General features: G+C 45.3%; 1 protein-coding gene across 1 annotated transcript; it reads right to left on the reverse strand.

Annotated features, from left to right (window-relative positions):
* Positions 1 to 1372: 1372 nt before the first annotated feature.
* Positions 1373 to 15889, reverse strand: STEAP1 (STEAP family member 1). The gene is made up of 5 exons (XM_068405390.1): positions 15808 to 15889; positions 12567 to 12671; positions 5065 to 5577; positions 3421 to 3585; positions 1373 to 1630 (listed from the first exon to the last, which is right to left on the reverse strand). The coding sequence occupies exons 2-5, from the start codon at positions 12657 to 12659 to the stop codon at positions 1373 to 1375; spliced, it is 1029 nt and encodes a 342-aa protein (XP_068261491.1). The 5' UTR covers positions 12660 to 12671; positions 15808 to 15889.
* Between the last annotated feature and the right edge of the window lie 2138 nt (positions 15890 to 18027).

The following is an 18027-nucleotide window of genomic DNA, read 5'->3' on the forward strand; positions in this document are numbered from 1 at the left end:
CCCTGTAGCTATTTAATTTGTCTGTTATTTATGCTCAGTGTACCAAGTCCACAAATGTACAACAGGACCCTTAGCTGCAGAATCATTAGCACCATGTATTACATATTTTTTATGCATACATTGTTTTCCTGTTTGCTTTAATACCAGAGCCATTACCAATTACTGTTCTCATTCAGATGATCCCAGCAATAGGTGGCATCATCAGTCCATGTCCTAGTCAATGCATGCAGGGAGACTGGCAGAAATGTTCCTGATGCTTAGTGAAAATATTAACTACTGCATAACATATTTAAAAATAGATACTAACAAATTAATTATTCATTTAAAACATTCAGCCAGACCTATGCAACATAAGGACAGTGAAGTTTAACTAGCTTATAAGAAAATTTTTGCAAAAGCAAATGCATTCAGAAGCCATTTTACAAGAAAATCTCATCAAATCAATGTCAAGATTCAAATGCCTATTTTTAATGTTTTTCTTCCAGTCACACAATTGTGCTGGCCCTAGAGTAAACAGTAAAACACATTTACCTGACGTGAGTTATCCCACTGGAATAATTTGTGCGAATGAAGTTTAGCACATGTCAAAGGCTGCAGGCTTACATCAAAAGCATGGAAAATTTCCAGCATCAGAAATAAAACAATGTGTTTATGGCGTAAAAAATGGGAAATGTTTTATCATTTTAAGTAAACAGAGACACACCTAGTCCCGTATAAGATGGAGATCTGCGTCTAAAAACTCTTTTTTTAGACTGTTCCCAAGCCTCTGGAGAGATTTACCTTGTAAAGTTCCCTGCAATTCTGCTTGCCCAATTGTCTAAGTTCAAGACGTGGTAGGAATACGAAGTTTCTGTCTGGCTCATGTGCCAAGGTCCCCATTCTGCAGAGTGAAACATAGGATGTGGGCGATAAGGGGGAATGGGATGATAAATACTCTAGTTGTTGTCCCGTTATAATACTGAGATTTAACGAAGGAACAAACATGGCTGTGAGAAGCAGAAAGCATTCCTGTGTTCTGTGGTGTAATCATTTATTTACTTTCTGTGGTCATCTGGAGCAATGATTTATGATTGCTTTTGCCTAGGAAAGAATTACGACTGAGGCAATAAAGCCCTTGGATTTTAAAAGCAATGAGTCAGAAGAAAGAAATGATCAAATACCAGAACACCAAATAGATTAAAGTGTAAAATGAATGTTTTCACCTTCTGTTATAGCAAAGGTCCAAATTGCATCAAGTATACCATACTCCTGAAGTTGAAATGAAAAGTGAAAAAGAAACATCTAAGGAAAATATGAAAACAGTGCTCGCGAGTGAACATTTCATGGCCTTGAGCATATTTACATACATAGTAAGGAAATGTCCATATTTGATCTACAGTCTGGAAGTCATGTTGGTTTGATTGGTTTGTGTGTTAGCTTCCCAACCACATCTTATCTTTTTTATCCTCTTCCTAAAACATGGGAGGAGCAGTATGCATTTACAAAGCAGAACTACAATAGGAAGAAAAACTGCTACCATAAATGAAGGTGGTGTATACCAGATAAACTGGTTAACATCAACCCACTTATTCCAAGCAAACACCAGTGCGTGAACAGTGCATATCAGCAGAGCTAAATATCCCATCTTGCTCTGAAAAGAGAAAGAAAATAGTAAACTATTTATTTTTTCCAACTTGGCAAAAATAATAGTCTGTTAAGCAAATATGGAAATCAGGAAGGGCCTCAACCAACACACTTAAGTCAAAGAAAACAGATCATTGGCTTTGAACTAAAATTTAAGAACTATAATTCAAGAATCTAACTGTACCCCTCTATGCCACTCTAAGAGAAAACAGATGAGGCACATTTTTCAGCTACTGCTATGATACTTAGCTAATACACAGAAGAGATCATGGATTACAGGCTATTCTTGAAAAACAGTCAGTTCTCAATATCTCAATTTATAGATGTCATCTATATCCTAAATTACTTTATTTCTGTGATAAATTGAGTTCAAAAGCAGATTTATAAATGGCTTAATTGATTGTTTGCAAAGAAAAATTTTAAGGTCAATTAAAATGAGAAACTCTGGTAAGTCTCATACTATGACAAAAGCAATTGCACAACTACAGGAAACCAAAGTCTTTCATTCCACTTACAGTGATAAATTTGGCTTAGGATGTCTATGAAATTCAGGAGTAAAGGAAATTTTATGCTAGAGTTACTAGTCATTTTGAGTTTCTTGTTGCATAACAATCTTGATATTGTTAGAAAAATGGAATTAGTCATCAGTGAAGTTAAACGCTGCCTTTCCAAGTGCTAAATATACAGAATCTGATTTTCAATTATAAAGGCTATTTGTTTATAAAACTAATCCAATATATTAGTATTACTCTTCTGGGTTTCTTCACCATGCTAATTTAATACTGAAAGCAATCATCACTAGACCTGTCCATATAGATTCTCTGTAGAGCTGAAAACTTTTCTTACAAATGATGCCCTTCATAGAGTGGGCAGAATCTCAAATCACTAATTGCAGGAAGAGATACATTTCAGATCTACTTTTCAAATTAAGATAAAGTTTTCAAATGTCATGTACTTAGTAGGTAATTCAATTTTCAGATTTTGGTGTTCAGGGACCTAATTCAACACTTGCTTAACTCTAGTGTGTTCATATTGATGTCAGCAGAACCACCCCTGATTATTACTGCATATAATACAGAAGAACCAAGAGTAAACCAGATATTTAGGTGAATGAAACAAGCACATCTGTAGCAAACTCAGGACTGGCTGGATTTCATTATGCATCTGTTCTAAGATGTCTCCTTTTCAGAATACACCTTTTTGGAGGGGGTTATGAAGCTAATAATGCTGCAGATGGAAAACCTTTGCATGTATTATTGGGCAGAAGCCTTCTCCTGGACTTTCCAGCCACCTGATACTGCTCACGCAGTAAAGAATTGCCAACACAGCTCCAAGGGAGCAACAAGCAATTCTCCTTGTGTAGTGAAATCCCATGCTGTATGGGGAACAGTATTGGCTGGTTCAATACCACTTACTCCCAATTCAGCAGGACAAAGGGCATTCCTGAAACATAAGATGCGCAGAAGATGACTGAAATGCCTTCAGCACCAGAGGTCTTTGACCTAAGAATAGGTCCTGAAGGGACAACTGCTGTTGGTCACCAGGTCAGAGGAGCAAAAAAGTGGTTTGGAGTTGTCTTTCTTCCCACTTCACACCCTGAACCTCACAGCCTTTTATCCTGACAAAATAACAAATGAAATGAACATTTCTTGCAAAGCAATTAACAAAGAGTATGGAACAAACTTTTAGATTGGCTTCACTACCTTTGTGTTTGTTTGACTCCTAATGGTCTTAGTTAATAACATACAGTCCGACAAATGAGGACTAATGACATGCAATAATGACATTTATGCATACCTGAATGTAGTGGAACTCTCTCCAGGTCAAAGAGTGACTGACAGATGGGATTGATGTTATTGCCAACAAGGCCAGCAAAGCAAGTCCCAGAATTCCTAGAGACACATAAATCTCCATTCTCCAAACATCGTGTTCAATCCAGGCATTTTCTTTTTTTTGTTTGACCTGCCGAAAGAACACCATATTTAAAATGACAGACTGGCACACTTAGCCATTTGTGTGAAATACAGCTATTTTCACCACAACATTCAAAAATAAGCCAAGAAACACAGTATTTTTGTTTGTTTGAATGTCTCTGAATGTAACCGCTATTTACTTCTGATGATAAAGTCTCCACTAGTATCTGCAGAGCAAAGGTGGGCTTTAAATGAGAAGAATTTAGACTTCATCAGCATCTTGGCCCAGGAGAGACTGGTTCTGAGGCCTGTTAGCCTGCCTTCACAGCAGGAGAAATCTTATTCTTTGACAAAAAAATTCCATCTATGGCTAAATACCACATCTGGGCGATTTTGACAACAGGAAATAATTAACAGCACTATTTTAGGGAGCTAATTCAGCAGGCATGCTTAATGATGGTATCCTGCCAGGATAGTTGTTTAGCTCTGTTTTTTTAAAAACAACTTGGTACATTCAACTGCACTGAATACGAAGGTTGGTATGGATGAAAACGTTGTGATTTTAATAAACTGATGTCAAAGCTTCTCCTATTTATGAGTACTTGCAACAGCCCTTTGATGCTGCTAGTGATCACCATGCCGTAATATGCCCCAAATACGATCATTTCTTCATTTGAAGACTAGAATCTCAAGGAAATTTGTGGTAATCCATTCAAGTCAGATTACTAGGGTGATTTCAGAGTTTTCAACAGGTAGTTTGATTGTTTACAGAATTCTCAAGAAGTTGCTAACATCATACTGTGCTTTTAATAAAACTCTAGATCAGTCTTTGAGAGTAATAAAAATGTACATTTGCAGTCTATACCTTATATTCGAATATTCCTTATACTGCAATACTCATGGCACTCAAGGCGACATGCAAGTATTAGGAACTCTCTAGTCACAGAGGATCTTTGAGAGCTTTGCCAGCCAGTTATTGCCCATGACTCAGAAGCATGATAGAAATTCTATCTTTTAACAAGTTAGTGTGCATCAGCCCAGTTGTGGAGCCATCAGTGTTCACAAATGTAGTTTCTGGCAAATACAGAATATTGTGATTTAGATCAGCCCTCCTTCATTGCTGGTTAATTCACTTTACAAAGAATATGTCTAGAAATGGGATGTGCTCAGTTTTTGTAGATAGTTAGATTCTACTGGTGCAGAGATTAATCTACACTAAACTAATAGTGTGCCGAAGACTTAAATGTTCCTGTGAGGCAGGTACAATTACGTGCATTTTAAAGAGAGATAAAAAAATCCCAAATGAAGAAAGTGACTTATTTAATACACGCTGGCACAGCTGTGATAACTCTCGACTCTCTGTTACATGCTTTAACAACTAAATCCCGCTCCATCCTTTAACAGAGCTCTGCTTCAAAATCAGACAAAGGCAATGAAAATGGCATTCCCCTCCAACCATATTTGCTTGAATGACCAAAATAAGGATTGTCTGAATATAGAAGGGTTGGCATTTGCGTGCCCATCGTACCTGCTGGAATGCCCAGTTCAGCAGCTTGTATCTGTACGATCTTCTCATTGGATAGCATAAGCTATAGCAGGCGTGCATTGCAGCGAAGAAGAAACTGAGAAGTCCAAATTGCTTCCTTGATAACATCCATCTATCCAGCCACTGGGGAAACCTTTTATACTTGGTGCCAAAGTACAGCTGGAAACCAGCAGCTAATATTCCTGGTAAATATACTAGTGCTAAAAGGGTTATTGAAACCACTGGTAAAACTTTGTTTATGACAAGGACTGGAATTTTATAGAAAACATTTTCCTTTCTGGTTATAAAAGGATACATGACATCTCTCATAGAAGTGTAAATAAATGTTAATAATGAGATCACAGATGCTATCTTCATTGGCAAATGCCACTTGGGGAACAGATCCTGCTTGCAGGGTTGTTCTGAAGAGTGTTCAAACTCATTAAAATGGTGTGCTTGATGTAAATTAAAAAGTGCAGCTGCTTCTGGTGGACTGGTGACTTGCATATCCACATTCTGGAAAGGACAGAAAGGAAATACCAAGTGAGTTCAAGAGAAGATTAAAAACTCCAGTAATGATAGTGTTTGCCGTCATGGCCTTTACACTGTACTGCACTGAATCACAGAATCACAGAATCACAGAATCAACCAGGTTGGAAGAGACCTCAGGGATCATCGAGTCCAACCGTTACTGCTATTATATACAAAACCATTATTTTGTATATGAAACCATATACAAAACATACACGCTATTAAAGACAAGGTAGCTTGAAAACATAATGTTTCAAACAGCATAGTCAGTAGTTGAGCAAAACACTTTTAGCATAGATTTCTCATTCATCATTCATTATCTGCGGTGATTTCAAAACATTTTAATTCCAGGAAGTTAACTACACAACAGGGGAAGATCGATTACATCATGTCAAGCATCATTACAGCTTCTTATGATATGAGCTACAGATTTCAAATGTCAAAATTCAGCTACAGAATTAATGATGCAGCCCAAATAATATCCACAATAACAGAATCCAGAGTTAAGACAAAAAAATATTTCATTCAGTCCCTGCTACTTTAATGACATTTAATTGGGGGAATAAGGATGTAAGCAGAAATGTTTGGGATCCGGCATACTAGACCAGCTGCACATCTGTCAACTCCAGCATCAAATCCCGTGGTCGTCTTTTTCTCCTTCACAAATGTAAGAGTGTCCTCAACTTTTATGAAAACTTGTGAAACTGAGTCACTTCAGTTTAAAAAGCTGAATTTTCTGCTGCCAAGTAGGCATGGTTTTATTCTAGTCTCACAGAAGATCTTGGCAGAATTATCACAGACTTTAGAAGGAGCTGAGCTAGTACAAAATTTTAGTGTAATATTACTAACTGTTTTACACTGAGATAATATATTTAAAGATTGTCCCATAGTTACAGTTCATGAAAGAGTACATGATCAGTATACCTACAAAAAGAAAATACGTATACCAACAGTAGGACATTGCACTTGATGCAGCAGACAACTGTCCAGGGGTGGAGAACTGAGAACTGATAACATTAGGCAACAAACATGTAAGTCCTTTAATTTCCAGTGAAATGTAAAGTAAAACTGAACTAATGCTGCAATGGCTCAGCTTTAGAATGACTGATGTGGCAGATGTCCAGACCTCCAGAAAGTGAAATGGCACTATCAGTTTTGAGGAAGGCAAATATTAGTAGTTTGAAAGTTGTAAGTTAGTGTTCTGCTGGGATACAGGAGATCTTCCTATCTCAGCAATATTATCTGGCTTTATTCTTAAGAATCAAATATTACATTGAAGCTCATTAAGCAGTCAGTTCAAACAAGGTGGTATTTGTAAATAACGCAAGAGTAAGTGGGTGCAAGTCTTGTGTTCATCTTCAATGACACATAGGTGTTTTGTTTGAACAGAGAGAGAAAAAATGTACACTGCTATCTTGCTGTAAAGTCCTAATTGGAGACAAGGTAGCCTGTTTCCCACATGTCTGACTGACTTGCCTGCAGGGCCTCACAATAAAATTAAAGGGCATGGTCTTCATTAGGATTTTTTGGCTGAATAGCTACTACATGTTTATCTGATCACAGAATCACAGAATCACAGAATCAACCAGGTTGGAAGAGACCTCAGGGATCATTGAGTCCAACCGTTGCCCTGACACCACCATGTCAACTAGACCATGGCACTAAGTGCCATGTCCAGTCTTTTCTTAAACGCATCCAGAGATGGTGACTCCACCACCTCCCTGGGCAGCCCATTCCAATGGCTAATAACCCTTTCTGTAAAGAAATTCTTCCTAATGTCCAACTTGAACCTCCCCTGGCGAAGCTTGAGGCTGTGTCCTCTTGTCCTATCGCTAGTTGCCCAGGAGAAGAGGCCAACTCCCACTTCACTACAGCCTCCCTTCAGGTAGTTGTAGACTGCAATAACGTCACCTCTGAGCCTCCTCTTCTCCAGGCTAAACAACCCCAGCTCCCTCAGCCGTTCCTCGTAGGACAGACCCTCCAGACCCTTCACCAGCTTGGTTGCCCTCCTCTGGACTCGCTCCAACACCTCAACACCTTTCTTGAAGTGCAGGGCCCAGAACTGAACACAGTACTCAAGATGTGGCCTCACCAGTGCCGAGTACAGAGGGACGATCACTTCCCTAGACCGGCTGGCTACACTATTCCTAATAGAGGCCAGGATGCCATTGGCCTTCTTGGCCACCTGGGCACACTGCTGGCTCATGTTTAGCCGGCTGTCGATCAGCACCCCCAGGTCTCTTTCCGCCGGGCCGCTTTCTAACCACTCTTCCCCCAGCCTGTAGCACCGCGTGGGGTTGTTGTGGCCGAAGTGTAAGACCCGGCACTTGTTCTTGTTGAACCTCATGCCGTTGGTCTCAGCCCATCTATCTAACCTGTCCAGATCCCTCTGTAGGGCCTTCCTACCCTCCAGCAGATCGACACTCCCACCCAGCTTGGTGTCATCTGCAAATTTGCTGAGGGTGCACTCAATCCCTACGTCTAGATCATCTATAAAGATATTGAACAGCACCGGCCCCAGAACTGAGCCCTGGGGAACACCGCTAGTGACCGGCCGCCAGTTGGACTTTGCCCCATTCACCACCACTCTCTGGGCTCGGCCATCCAGCCAGTTTTTAACCCATTTAAGAGTCCACCCATCCAAGCCCCGGGTAGCCAGTTTGTCTAGAAGGATGCTGTGGGAGACAGTGTCGAATGCCTTACTGAAGTCTACATAGACTACATCCACAGCCCTGCCCTCATCTACTAAGCGGGTCACTTGGTCATAGAAGGAGACCAGGTTGGTCGAGCAGGACCTGCCTTTCATGAATCCATGTTGGCTGGCCCCGATGCCCCGATTGTCCTGTATGTGCCGTGTAATGGCACTCAGGATGATCTGTTCCATCACCTTGCCTGGCACCGAGGTCAGGCTGACAGGTCTATAGTTCCCTGGATCATCCTTCCGACCCTTCTTGTAGATGGGCGTTACATTTGCTAATTTCCAGTCAGCTGGAACTTCTCCAGTTAACCAGGACTGCCGGCAGATAATCGAGAGTGGTTTGGCAAGTTCGTTTGCCAGTTCCTTCATTACTCTGGGGTGAATCCCATCCGGGCCCATAGCCTTGTGGGTGTCCAACTGGCACAGCAGGTCACTAACCGTCTCCTCCTGGATTACGGGAGGTTCACACAGCCCCCCATCCCTAACTTCAGGCTCTGGGGGCCGAGTCTCCTGAGGACAACCGGTCTTGACATTAAAGACCGAGGCAAAGAAGGCATTGAGCACCTCTGCCTTTTCCTCATCCCCTGACACTACACTACCCTCCTCATTCAGCAAGTGGTAGAGGCTCTCCTTGACCCTCCTTTTGCTGTTGATGTATTTGTAAAAGCTTTTTTTTGTTATCTTTAACTGTAGCAGCCAAATCAAGCTCTAATTGAGCTTTGGCCCTTCTAATCTTCTCCCTACACGACCTGGCCACGTCCCTATAGACCTCCCAAGTTACCTGACCCTTCTTCCAGAGCAAGTAGGTTCTCTTTTTTTCCTTAAGTTCTAGTCTAAGTTCCCTGTTTAACCAGGCCGGTCTTTTTCCCCGACGGCTTGTCTTCCTACAGACTGGGACAGACTGCTACTGAATATTTAGCAATTCCCTTTTGAAGCATGTCCAGCCTTCCTGGACTCCTTTGCCCTTCAGGACTGATTGCCAAGGGACTCGGTCCACCAGCCTCTTAAACAGGCTAAAGTCAGCCCGCCGGAAATCTAAGGCAGAAGTTCTACTCTTGCCCCTCCTTACTTCCCCCACTATCGAAAACTCTAACATTTCGTGGTCGCTACTCCCAAGATGGCCACCGACCCTCACATCTCCCACTAGTCCTTCTCTGTTCACAAACAACAGGTCAAGCAGGGCCCTTCCTCTAGTGGGCTCATTTACCACTTGCATGAAGAAGTTGTCCTCCACACATTCGAGGAACCTCCTAGATTGCTTCCTCTCTGCCATGTTGTATTTCCAGCAGACATCTGGCAAGTTGAAGTCGCCCATGAGTACAAGGGCCGGCGACCGGGCGGCTTCCGACAGCCGCTTGTAAAACGCCTCATCCGCCTGCTCATCCTGGTTGGGTGGTCTATAACAGACTCCCACCATAATGTCCGCCCTGCCGACCTTCCCCCTGATCTTCACCCATAAACATTCAACCTTGTCATCCTCACCATCTTCCTCAATTTCAACACAGTCCAAGCACTCCCTAACATATAGCGCTACCCCACCGCCTCTCCTGCTTCGCCTGTCCCTCTTAAAGAGCCTATAGCCATCCATAGCAGCACTCCAGTCATGAGAGTCATCCCACCACATTTCTGTGATGGCAACCACATCATAACCTTCCTGCTGTACAGTGGCTTCTAGCTCTTCCTGTTTGTTGCCCATACTGCGTGCATTGGTGTAAACACACTTCAGCTGGGCTAGCGGCCTTGCCCCCGACGCAGGCCTGTCACCCCTAGGTTCATTTGTGGCTGCCCTGGTCTTATCCCCCTCCCCCATCGAACCTAGTTTAAAGACCTCTTGATTAGCCCTGCCAACTTCTGGGCCATAACCCTTTTCCCCTTCTGATTCAGCTGTTCCCCATCCGGCATAAGCAGGCCCGGTGCCATGAAAGCCGCCCCGTGGTCAACAAACCCAAAATCCCACTTATGGCACCAGTCTCTTAGCCACATATTAATCTGTTGTACTTTCATAGTCTTTTCCCTATTTTCACCAAACACCGAAGGAATTGAAGAGAATATCACCTGCGCACCTACCCCCTTTACCAAACGCCCCAGGGCCCTAAAGTCCCTTTTGATAGCCCTGGGACTTCTCTCTTCAATCTCATCCCTACCCACCTGGAATACTAATAGTGGGTAGTAGTCAGAGGGCCTCACCAGTTGAGAAATCCTCCTGGCAACATCCCTGACCCAAGCCCCAGGGAGGCAGCAGACTTCCCTGTGAGTCGGGTCTGGCCTGCATATGGGGCCCTCCGTTCCCCTTAGCAGGGAGTCGCCTATAACAATTACTTTTCTTTTCTCCTTTTTGGAGCTGGTTGCAACCCTCTTACTCGGTTGCTTCTGTTTACGTAGCCCCGTAGAGGGTCTTTCACCTAGATTCATGTCTTCCTGACACTCAGGAAGACGCTCAGGCTCCAGCACCTCATACCTATTCTGCAGGGGGACGTGGGGAGGGGAGGAAGGTCGGGATGGGATTCGCCTGCCACCCCGAGCAGGGACCTGCCTCCATTTCCCCCCATCCCCTAGGTCTCCTCCTGCTCCTTGTGGAGGAGGAAGAGGATCCTCCACTACTGGGGGAGCATTAGGCCCATCCGTTTTCCCCAGGACAGGCAGGGAACAGCACTGCCCGCCATCCTCTTCCTGGGATGCTCCTGTGCTCCTTAACCTTTCCACCTCCTCCTTGAGTTGGGCCACCAAGGAGATCAGGTCGCACCTCACACAGGTGAGGTCTACGTTACCCTCGAGTGCCAGGGCCAGGCTCTGGCACTCCCTGCAGCCTGACACCTGCACCTCCGCATGCTTCCGCGGCAGGTCCGTTTGGGTTGCCATGTCTTTTCTGGCACCCGCAAGGGACCTAGGGCCCCGCCGAGTGGAAACCATACCTGCCTGCCCGCCTACCCTGCTCGCCGCCCTGCCTGCGCGAACTGCTGCGCAAACTGCCACGCCCCTGTTTGCGCGCTCCGGGTCGCTCGCGCTCCCCAGGGGCTCTTCAAATCTCCCACGGTGCCTCCGGCTACGCCCCCTCCTCTCCTGGGACGGGACTCGGGGGCTGCTGCTCGGGTGGCCCTGAGAACGGAACCCGCCCGGTACAGCCCGATCTCACCCTCGCCCACACTCACCTCAGTCGCTATCGCTGCCACCGCTGCTGCCGACTGACAGCAGAAGATTCACAGCTCCTTGGCGCCTTCCTCTCCTTGTGCACTGGGAGGGAGTCAGCGCCCTGCCCAAAGAGATGCAAACGGCTGTGCCCTCCCCCGCCTGGGACACAGCCAGTCACTGCTGACTCCCCCTCTCCCCTCTGGGCAGGGACTAGTCCCTGTCCTCCAGGAGGCTCTTTATCACCCGATCAATAGGGGGTGGTGTTATGCCCCCTCCTCTCCTGATTCGTTGCTGGGAACTTCTGGGTCTCGGGGCTGCTGCTCGGGGCGGGGGCCAGAGCACGGAAACCGCCGCTACAGCCCGATCTCGCCCCCACTCACCTCAGTTGCTGCCGCTGCTGCTGCCGCTGCTGCCGCTTTGGCCAGCTGACGATAAATGATAATAAAATCATGATGATGATAAAAGCATATCTTTGTAAGAGTGAAGGTGTAGCCTAAGTAAATTTTATTCTCTAGTCCATGAAGAAAAGTAGAATGTAGCCTATGAATTGCAGGATGGGAAATTGGTATAAATTATACAAACTGAGATTCACATCTGAACCAGCTTTCACCCAAAAGATACCTGTTTCTTGAAGAGATAGTCTGTCACACCTAAGTCAATATTTCACAGCCTGTGAGACAGTTCACATTAGAATACAAAGTTGTAGCATGAACTTCTGTGCATCAGCAGTTGCAGAGGCAAATGCTGTTGGAGTGGATTTTTTTTTCTGGACTTTTTGTGTGGTGTGGAAAACTTACTGAATGCAATGTGGCAATTATGAAGACTCCTCTAAAGATAAATTTTATATTCCTGTATAAAAATCCCAAATTATTTCTATAGAGGTTTTCTCATCTGGTAAAATACAATTAGCAACTAACCTCATGTAGTTTTTAGCTGGCCTAAACTGTGTATTTTTTAGCATGGACTGTGATTAAACTGAATGAGATGCTCTTTATCTTTTTATCTCTTCATGTCAATATTGTGACAAGACTTTGGAAGTATTGATGATATGCCAGTGTGATGGGAACACAGTGTTTCTGGACAAAATCGAATGAAAGATTGCAGTATTTTGTGTGACATATGAGCTGCTTTTTTATAGAAACATTACCAAGTTGCTAAGGTTTCCTGTGTTTCTTCTTGGCATGATGCTCTGACCTGCATTCTGATCAATGGCATGATTATCACCTTCCCTCTTCTCCATTGTGGAAATTCCCTGCAAAACAAACACAGGATGTAAAACGGATTTTGAAATGCCTTACTGGAACTTTGAAGCCTATTTTCCCTCAAAATCTTTCCTTCTCTCTCCTCTGCCCATTTGCTGGAGAAGGTACGATAATCCAGGGAAAGGAAAGTCTGTTCTCTGAGAAGAGAACAGAAAAGCTCAGCTTGTTTTTTTAAGTAAAGCAGAGGCTTAGAGAGGATATGAATCAACAGAACAAAATCACTGATGAAAAAGTACAATTAAGCTAAATGCTTATGTCACCAGTGGAATGAATTAATTAATTCAGGCTGAAAGTTTTTAAATTGCAACAATAAAGTTTGAAACAGCTTAAAGAAATAACATGTAAAATGTTATGAAGATGGATTTTGATTAAGTTCACGAGACTTGCTGAGGCAAGAAACTCATGCAAATGTGTGGTTCCTAACACACATTTTTTAGGTTTTTAGGGTTTAGGTTTTATGATTGGTCTACTTGACAGTCACTCTATGGCTTTAGAGATATATTCTCCCTTCGACATTGTCAGGAAGCTCCAGCTGGAGCTTCACTCATGCTGTTCCAATGTACACTGGCAATACTCATCACCCACAAGTACCAGCAGAAATGGTTCTAAGCTACTAAGGACTATAAAAAATCAGAAGCCAGAAAAAAAAAAGGGAAAGAGAATAGAATTACTAGCTGAATTACTAGATATGAAACTGTTTTGCTAACTACTGATTCTTTTATATCCATAAACCTTTTGGGAAATCGCACAGACAAATCAGACTGTGACAGTTGTCCTTTTTTTCCTGTGTCTGGTTCCTTCAGTGGATGAGTCCTACAGTCTTGTATTGTCTGCTGTGAGGGTTTGCTTTCTGCCAGGCCACCAGACTCCTGAAGCCAAAGTATTCTTTTCCTAAGTATTTCTCTTTGGATTTTTCCCTCCTGCTAGCAAGCTCTCCCTTTGGGCATAACCTTTCAGCCAAGTGTTGCAGAGTAGGGTCAACAAGAGCTTCTGTCTGAAGGTCAGGCTGTTAACCCTTTCCTACACCAGCTAATGGATGGCTTGTGTATCCTGCACACAGGAAAGAATGGGCTGATGAAGGCACATTTCTATTTTTGCCCCCTACTCCTAGGGCTAGTCCCAGTGACTTTATCACAAGTTTCAGGGTATCCGATATCTTCAAAAAACCTGCAGTCCCATGATTAGTTAAGAATTTCTACTTCTACGTTTTAATATACCGTATTTCTATCTGTTACAATGGCAAAGAATAGTTTACAAACAGAACTCAGTACCCAGTCTTACTTACCTGGAAAAAAATGGTAACAAATACAGTGAGCTCCAGATCTATTTTTAAAAGAGCTCAGAATATGAAGGGCAGTCACACTGTTTTTGAGGCCTACCCTCTGATTTTTAAAGTTTGATGTGGAAAAAAAAGGATGTAAATTTATAGACTGACTTTTTACTCTTAAGTAATGAGACTGACTTCTTAGAATTGTTAAACCAGCTTGTGGCTCAGATCTTTGCTGGTTTTTAATTTTTTTCTGTACTGATCTCCGTTGATCTTTCAACGGTTAATGTCACCAGCCTACGTGAGCTTACACAGTGATCCCAGGCACTTCATAACTCTCCTCTTTTGAGTACCACACTACCTTGGGGGTCCAAAAGCATATTTCAGATTGGGAAGCTCTGTGTGGAAGAGCTTGACTCACTTGATTCCCATGCTGCTATCACTCTTCATTTAGAAAGTTTAGAAGTGAAGAGTCCAGTAATAGCTTCTAGCTAAAGGTTTGTATTGATGAGGATGTAGTAAATGATATCGTGATGTGAAAAAAAAAAGCCATGAGCTAGAATGCCAGCTGCTGATCCTAAATGATGATTTATTGGTTCTTTCGAGAAACAATGTTTAATACAATGTTAAATACAGCATTAATGGTTTATGCAGCAGAAGACAAAACAGAAAGAAAAAAGAAAGTGTGCATGAAGGAATGCATGTGCTCATCCATGGAAATACAGGTTACAGCCATGCAACTGCATGCAAGGAAACATAGATGCTGAACCGTAATAGTCCACTTGGCTTCTGATACCAGAGTCAACACAAAATTATTTCTTGGGTACGTCCAATAACAAAGCACAGTAATAGATGTGGAAACCCCTAAATACAAGACACTTATAATTCTACTCTTCAGTGCCTTAGGAATTGCCAGAAAGGAGTCATCTACAGCATGTGTCTTTTTAGAATACATCTGAAGAAAAAAATTTAGGAGTCCTGTGAGAGACAGAAATTAATCAGTTATAGCCCTATCTAAGTCACAGCTATTATGAAAGAAAAAGTTGTAGTAATGTCCATCCTCAGTGCACAGCCCTTCTTCTCTGGGAGGCAGCTGTGGATGAGGATGGAGGATGTCCAGCTGCAGAAAGCCAAGTTTCCAATGCTGTGAGTACGCTACCGCATTTTGTACCGAGAAAACAGGCTCATTATAACGCTGAACCACCAGGGATCCACACTGTGCAGGCACTACCCCGAGAAAACATCATCCAAAGTCAATGAGAGGTTTTCCTGAGTAAGGGGTTTCAGGGCTGGCTCCACGAAAAAAGAAAAATGGATAAAATAAACAGGCTATGATAATAATGAGGAGGCGATGGGAGGGGCACGGGACAGCGACTACATCTCTTTCCTTCGGCACCATCGGAAAATGACAGCGTGAAAGTGTTCGCGCTGTCTCGCTTTTAAAGTGCCTGCTGCACCGTGCAGGGCGGCGTTAGCACTCGGGACGCGAGTAAATAACTTCCCCTGCTCTTCAAAACTTCTGCTGAGCGCTGTGGAAAACCTCATAAAACCCGGGGGGTTGGAGCAGGAGAGCGTCGCTCGCCGTTTCTCCCCGGTCAGAGTGCGCCCGGGCGGGCTGCGCCGGCCGGGGCAGGGCCGGGGGCGCTGCCAGCCCGACGCCCGGTCGCTACGCGCCGCTGCCCGGGGGCGGCCGGGCCCCGCGGGGCGCCCGCACCCGCCGGGGCCACCCGGCCCGGCCCGGCCCGGCCCGGCGGCGGCCGCGGGGCGGGCGGGGCGCCGCGCCGGAACCCGGCCGCAGCCCGGCCACGCGGTCGCGCGCGGACGCCGGGGCCGCCGCCGCCGCCCCCGGGCTCACCCACCTCGGCCCGCCGTCAGCGCAGCCTCTTCTGCCCGCCGGGGGGCGGTGGCAGCGGCCGGCCCCGGCTCAGCTCCGTCAGCGAGGGGGCAGCCCCCGGTGCCCGGCGGCGGCGCGGTTCTGCCGGGGAACGCGGACTCGGGTCAGCCGCGGAGCGCCTGCCGGGCTCTGAGGAGGGGAGCGGCGGGGGCAGCCCGGCCGCAGCCTCCACCTCCCCTCCCGGCCCCGCCTTCCGCGCCCATCCCGCTCCTCTCCGCGCCGGCGGGGTGCAAGCCGAGTCGTGTCCCGCGTCCCGAGCCGCGGCGGCGGGGGCACCGGGGAGCGGCGAGGCGGCGCGGCCTCGGGGTCTCCCCCCGGCACCGCCCGGGGCCGCGGTGCCCGGGCCGGCAGCCCCAAGAAGCGCCCGGCCGTGGGTCTGCTGGGGCCTCGGCCGGACAAAGGGCGCATTCACCTTCGCCCTCCCCGCACCGCCGGCGGGAGGAGGAGGGGGCGCCGAGGTACGCTACCTCCCAGGGCGCCCCTCGCCTCCGCCAACCTGCCTCCTGCCAGCGGCGCCGCTCCCGTTGCCGGGCCGCACCGGGGGGTTTGCCGGAGGGTGCCGCAGCGCCTCAGGGACCGGGCGGCTGCCCCCGCCCCACCGGCTGCCCGCTAAATGCACCCCTTCAGCTCCCTACCCGGGAAACCTCCTCCTCGTCCATTCTCCCTTCCCTACCGCTTCTTCCAAACCTGTCACTCTCCCAGCCTGACAAAACGCTGTATTAAAAATCCTACTTCTAATACGAGCAGTCCTCACTTTAAAAATTCTATTTTTTCCGGATACCATTATTTCGTACCTTTTTTTATGGGCTGGCAATTCTGAAAAGTCAGTGGTCTCCTGAAAGTTTAGTCACACAATAGTGTGAACTATCATTATCTTGTGAAATCTCTGTTTTAGGGGATATTTTGGCATTTAGTGGCTTACTGACGTTGCAGAAAGCATGGCCACTCTGTCTCAGAAATGTTTAATTTCTTCACGCAGAGCTCACAGTGTCTTCCTCAGGATGTCTTCACAGAAATGATGCCAAGTTCCATCTCTCTTTTATATCTTGGGAGTCTATTTTTCCTCCTTTTCAGTAGATGTTAAGTGGACAGAGACTCCAGCTGAATGCTACGTCTGGCAGAAAAGAGGAGATTGCCTTAGAAGGGTTAAAAGATAGAAGAATTGATTCTCCTGTGTTAAAACAAAGTCTTAACTTCTAATTTTTCTTTATAATTGCCTTCATTAGAGTATTTGTCTGCACTTTGAATGAAAGCTATTTTCCACGTTTTCCATTAGTTACTTTTTGCAAAGGATGGTAACTTTTGTGCACTCTCACTTTGTGAAAGTGCCATTTCCTTTTCTTTTCTACTCCTTTTTTGCACTGTCCGTTGGTTTGGGTTTTTTCCCTTCGTTCCCAGTACCTGGCACCAGCAGGGTGATGCCTGGTGGTGGGAGCGCAGGGGAGGCAGCTTCCTGCGGCAAGGAGTACCGGGCTGCTCTTACACACCGGCTAAATGAGAATTTGTAGTCCAAAGGGTTAAAAGCATTGCCTTTTTCCAAGTGAACTCCATGGTAAAGCTCTCCTCAGGAGTCACTGGTGTAAGTTAGTGTTATGGGGACTACGTTTATAGACTGAAAGGCAGCTGAAGATGCTGAGATATTTCAGCATCTGGATATCCTATCTTAAGGATGGAATATCGTTAAGATATTCTTAGCCTTTTCATAAAACACACAAGAGCTAAGCTCCTGCATAAGCATTCTCAGAAGATGAGACGAAAAGCCAGCCAAAGTGAACCTGGCTGTTAATTAAGTACCTAGTAAGCTGCTCTGCACAGATGCTCCTAGGTATCTCTGGGCAAGCAACCCCCTCTAGTCTCTGCATCCTGAGTACTATTAGGTGCTTGTCTATGAATAAAAATGGAAAGCTCATTTTATGTGGGTGCTGACAAAGTGGAAGTAGATTCAAATGCTAGGGAAAACTTTCCTTTCATGGCTACCCTAAGGCATGACTTCCAGGTCATTCAAAGTACCACTTGTATTAGAGTGGTTACTGGAAAGCAAGCTGTGTGGCAGTCCTCCTGCGGACTATTATATCTAGATGATGCCGATGCGTGCTGACAGCTTTGAACTGATATTTATGCAAAGTGCTATGCAAGAAATGTGAGACTTAAGGTAGGAAACACCACAAGCATTAGGAGTCGATTC

The sequence above is a fragment of the Nyctibius grandis genome, chromosome 7 (genome assembly GCF_013368605.1).
Source record: "Nyctibius grandis isolate bNycGra1 chromosome 7, bNycGra1.pri, whole genome shotgun sequence".
In the NCBI taxonomy this organism is placed as follows: domain Eukaryota; kingdom Metazoa; phylum Chordata; class Aves; order Nyctibiiformes; family Nyctibiidae; genus Nyctibius; species Nyctibius grandis.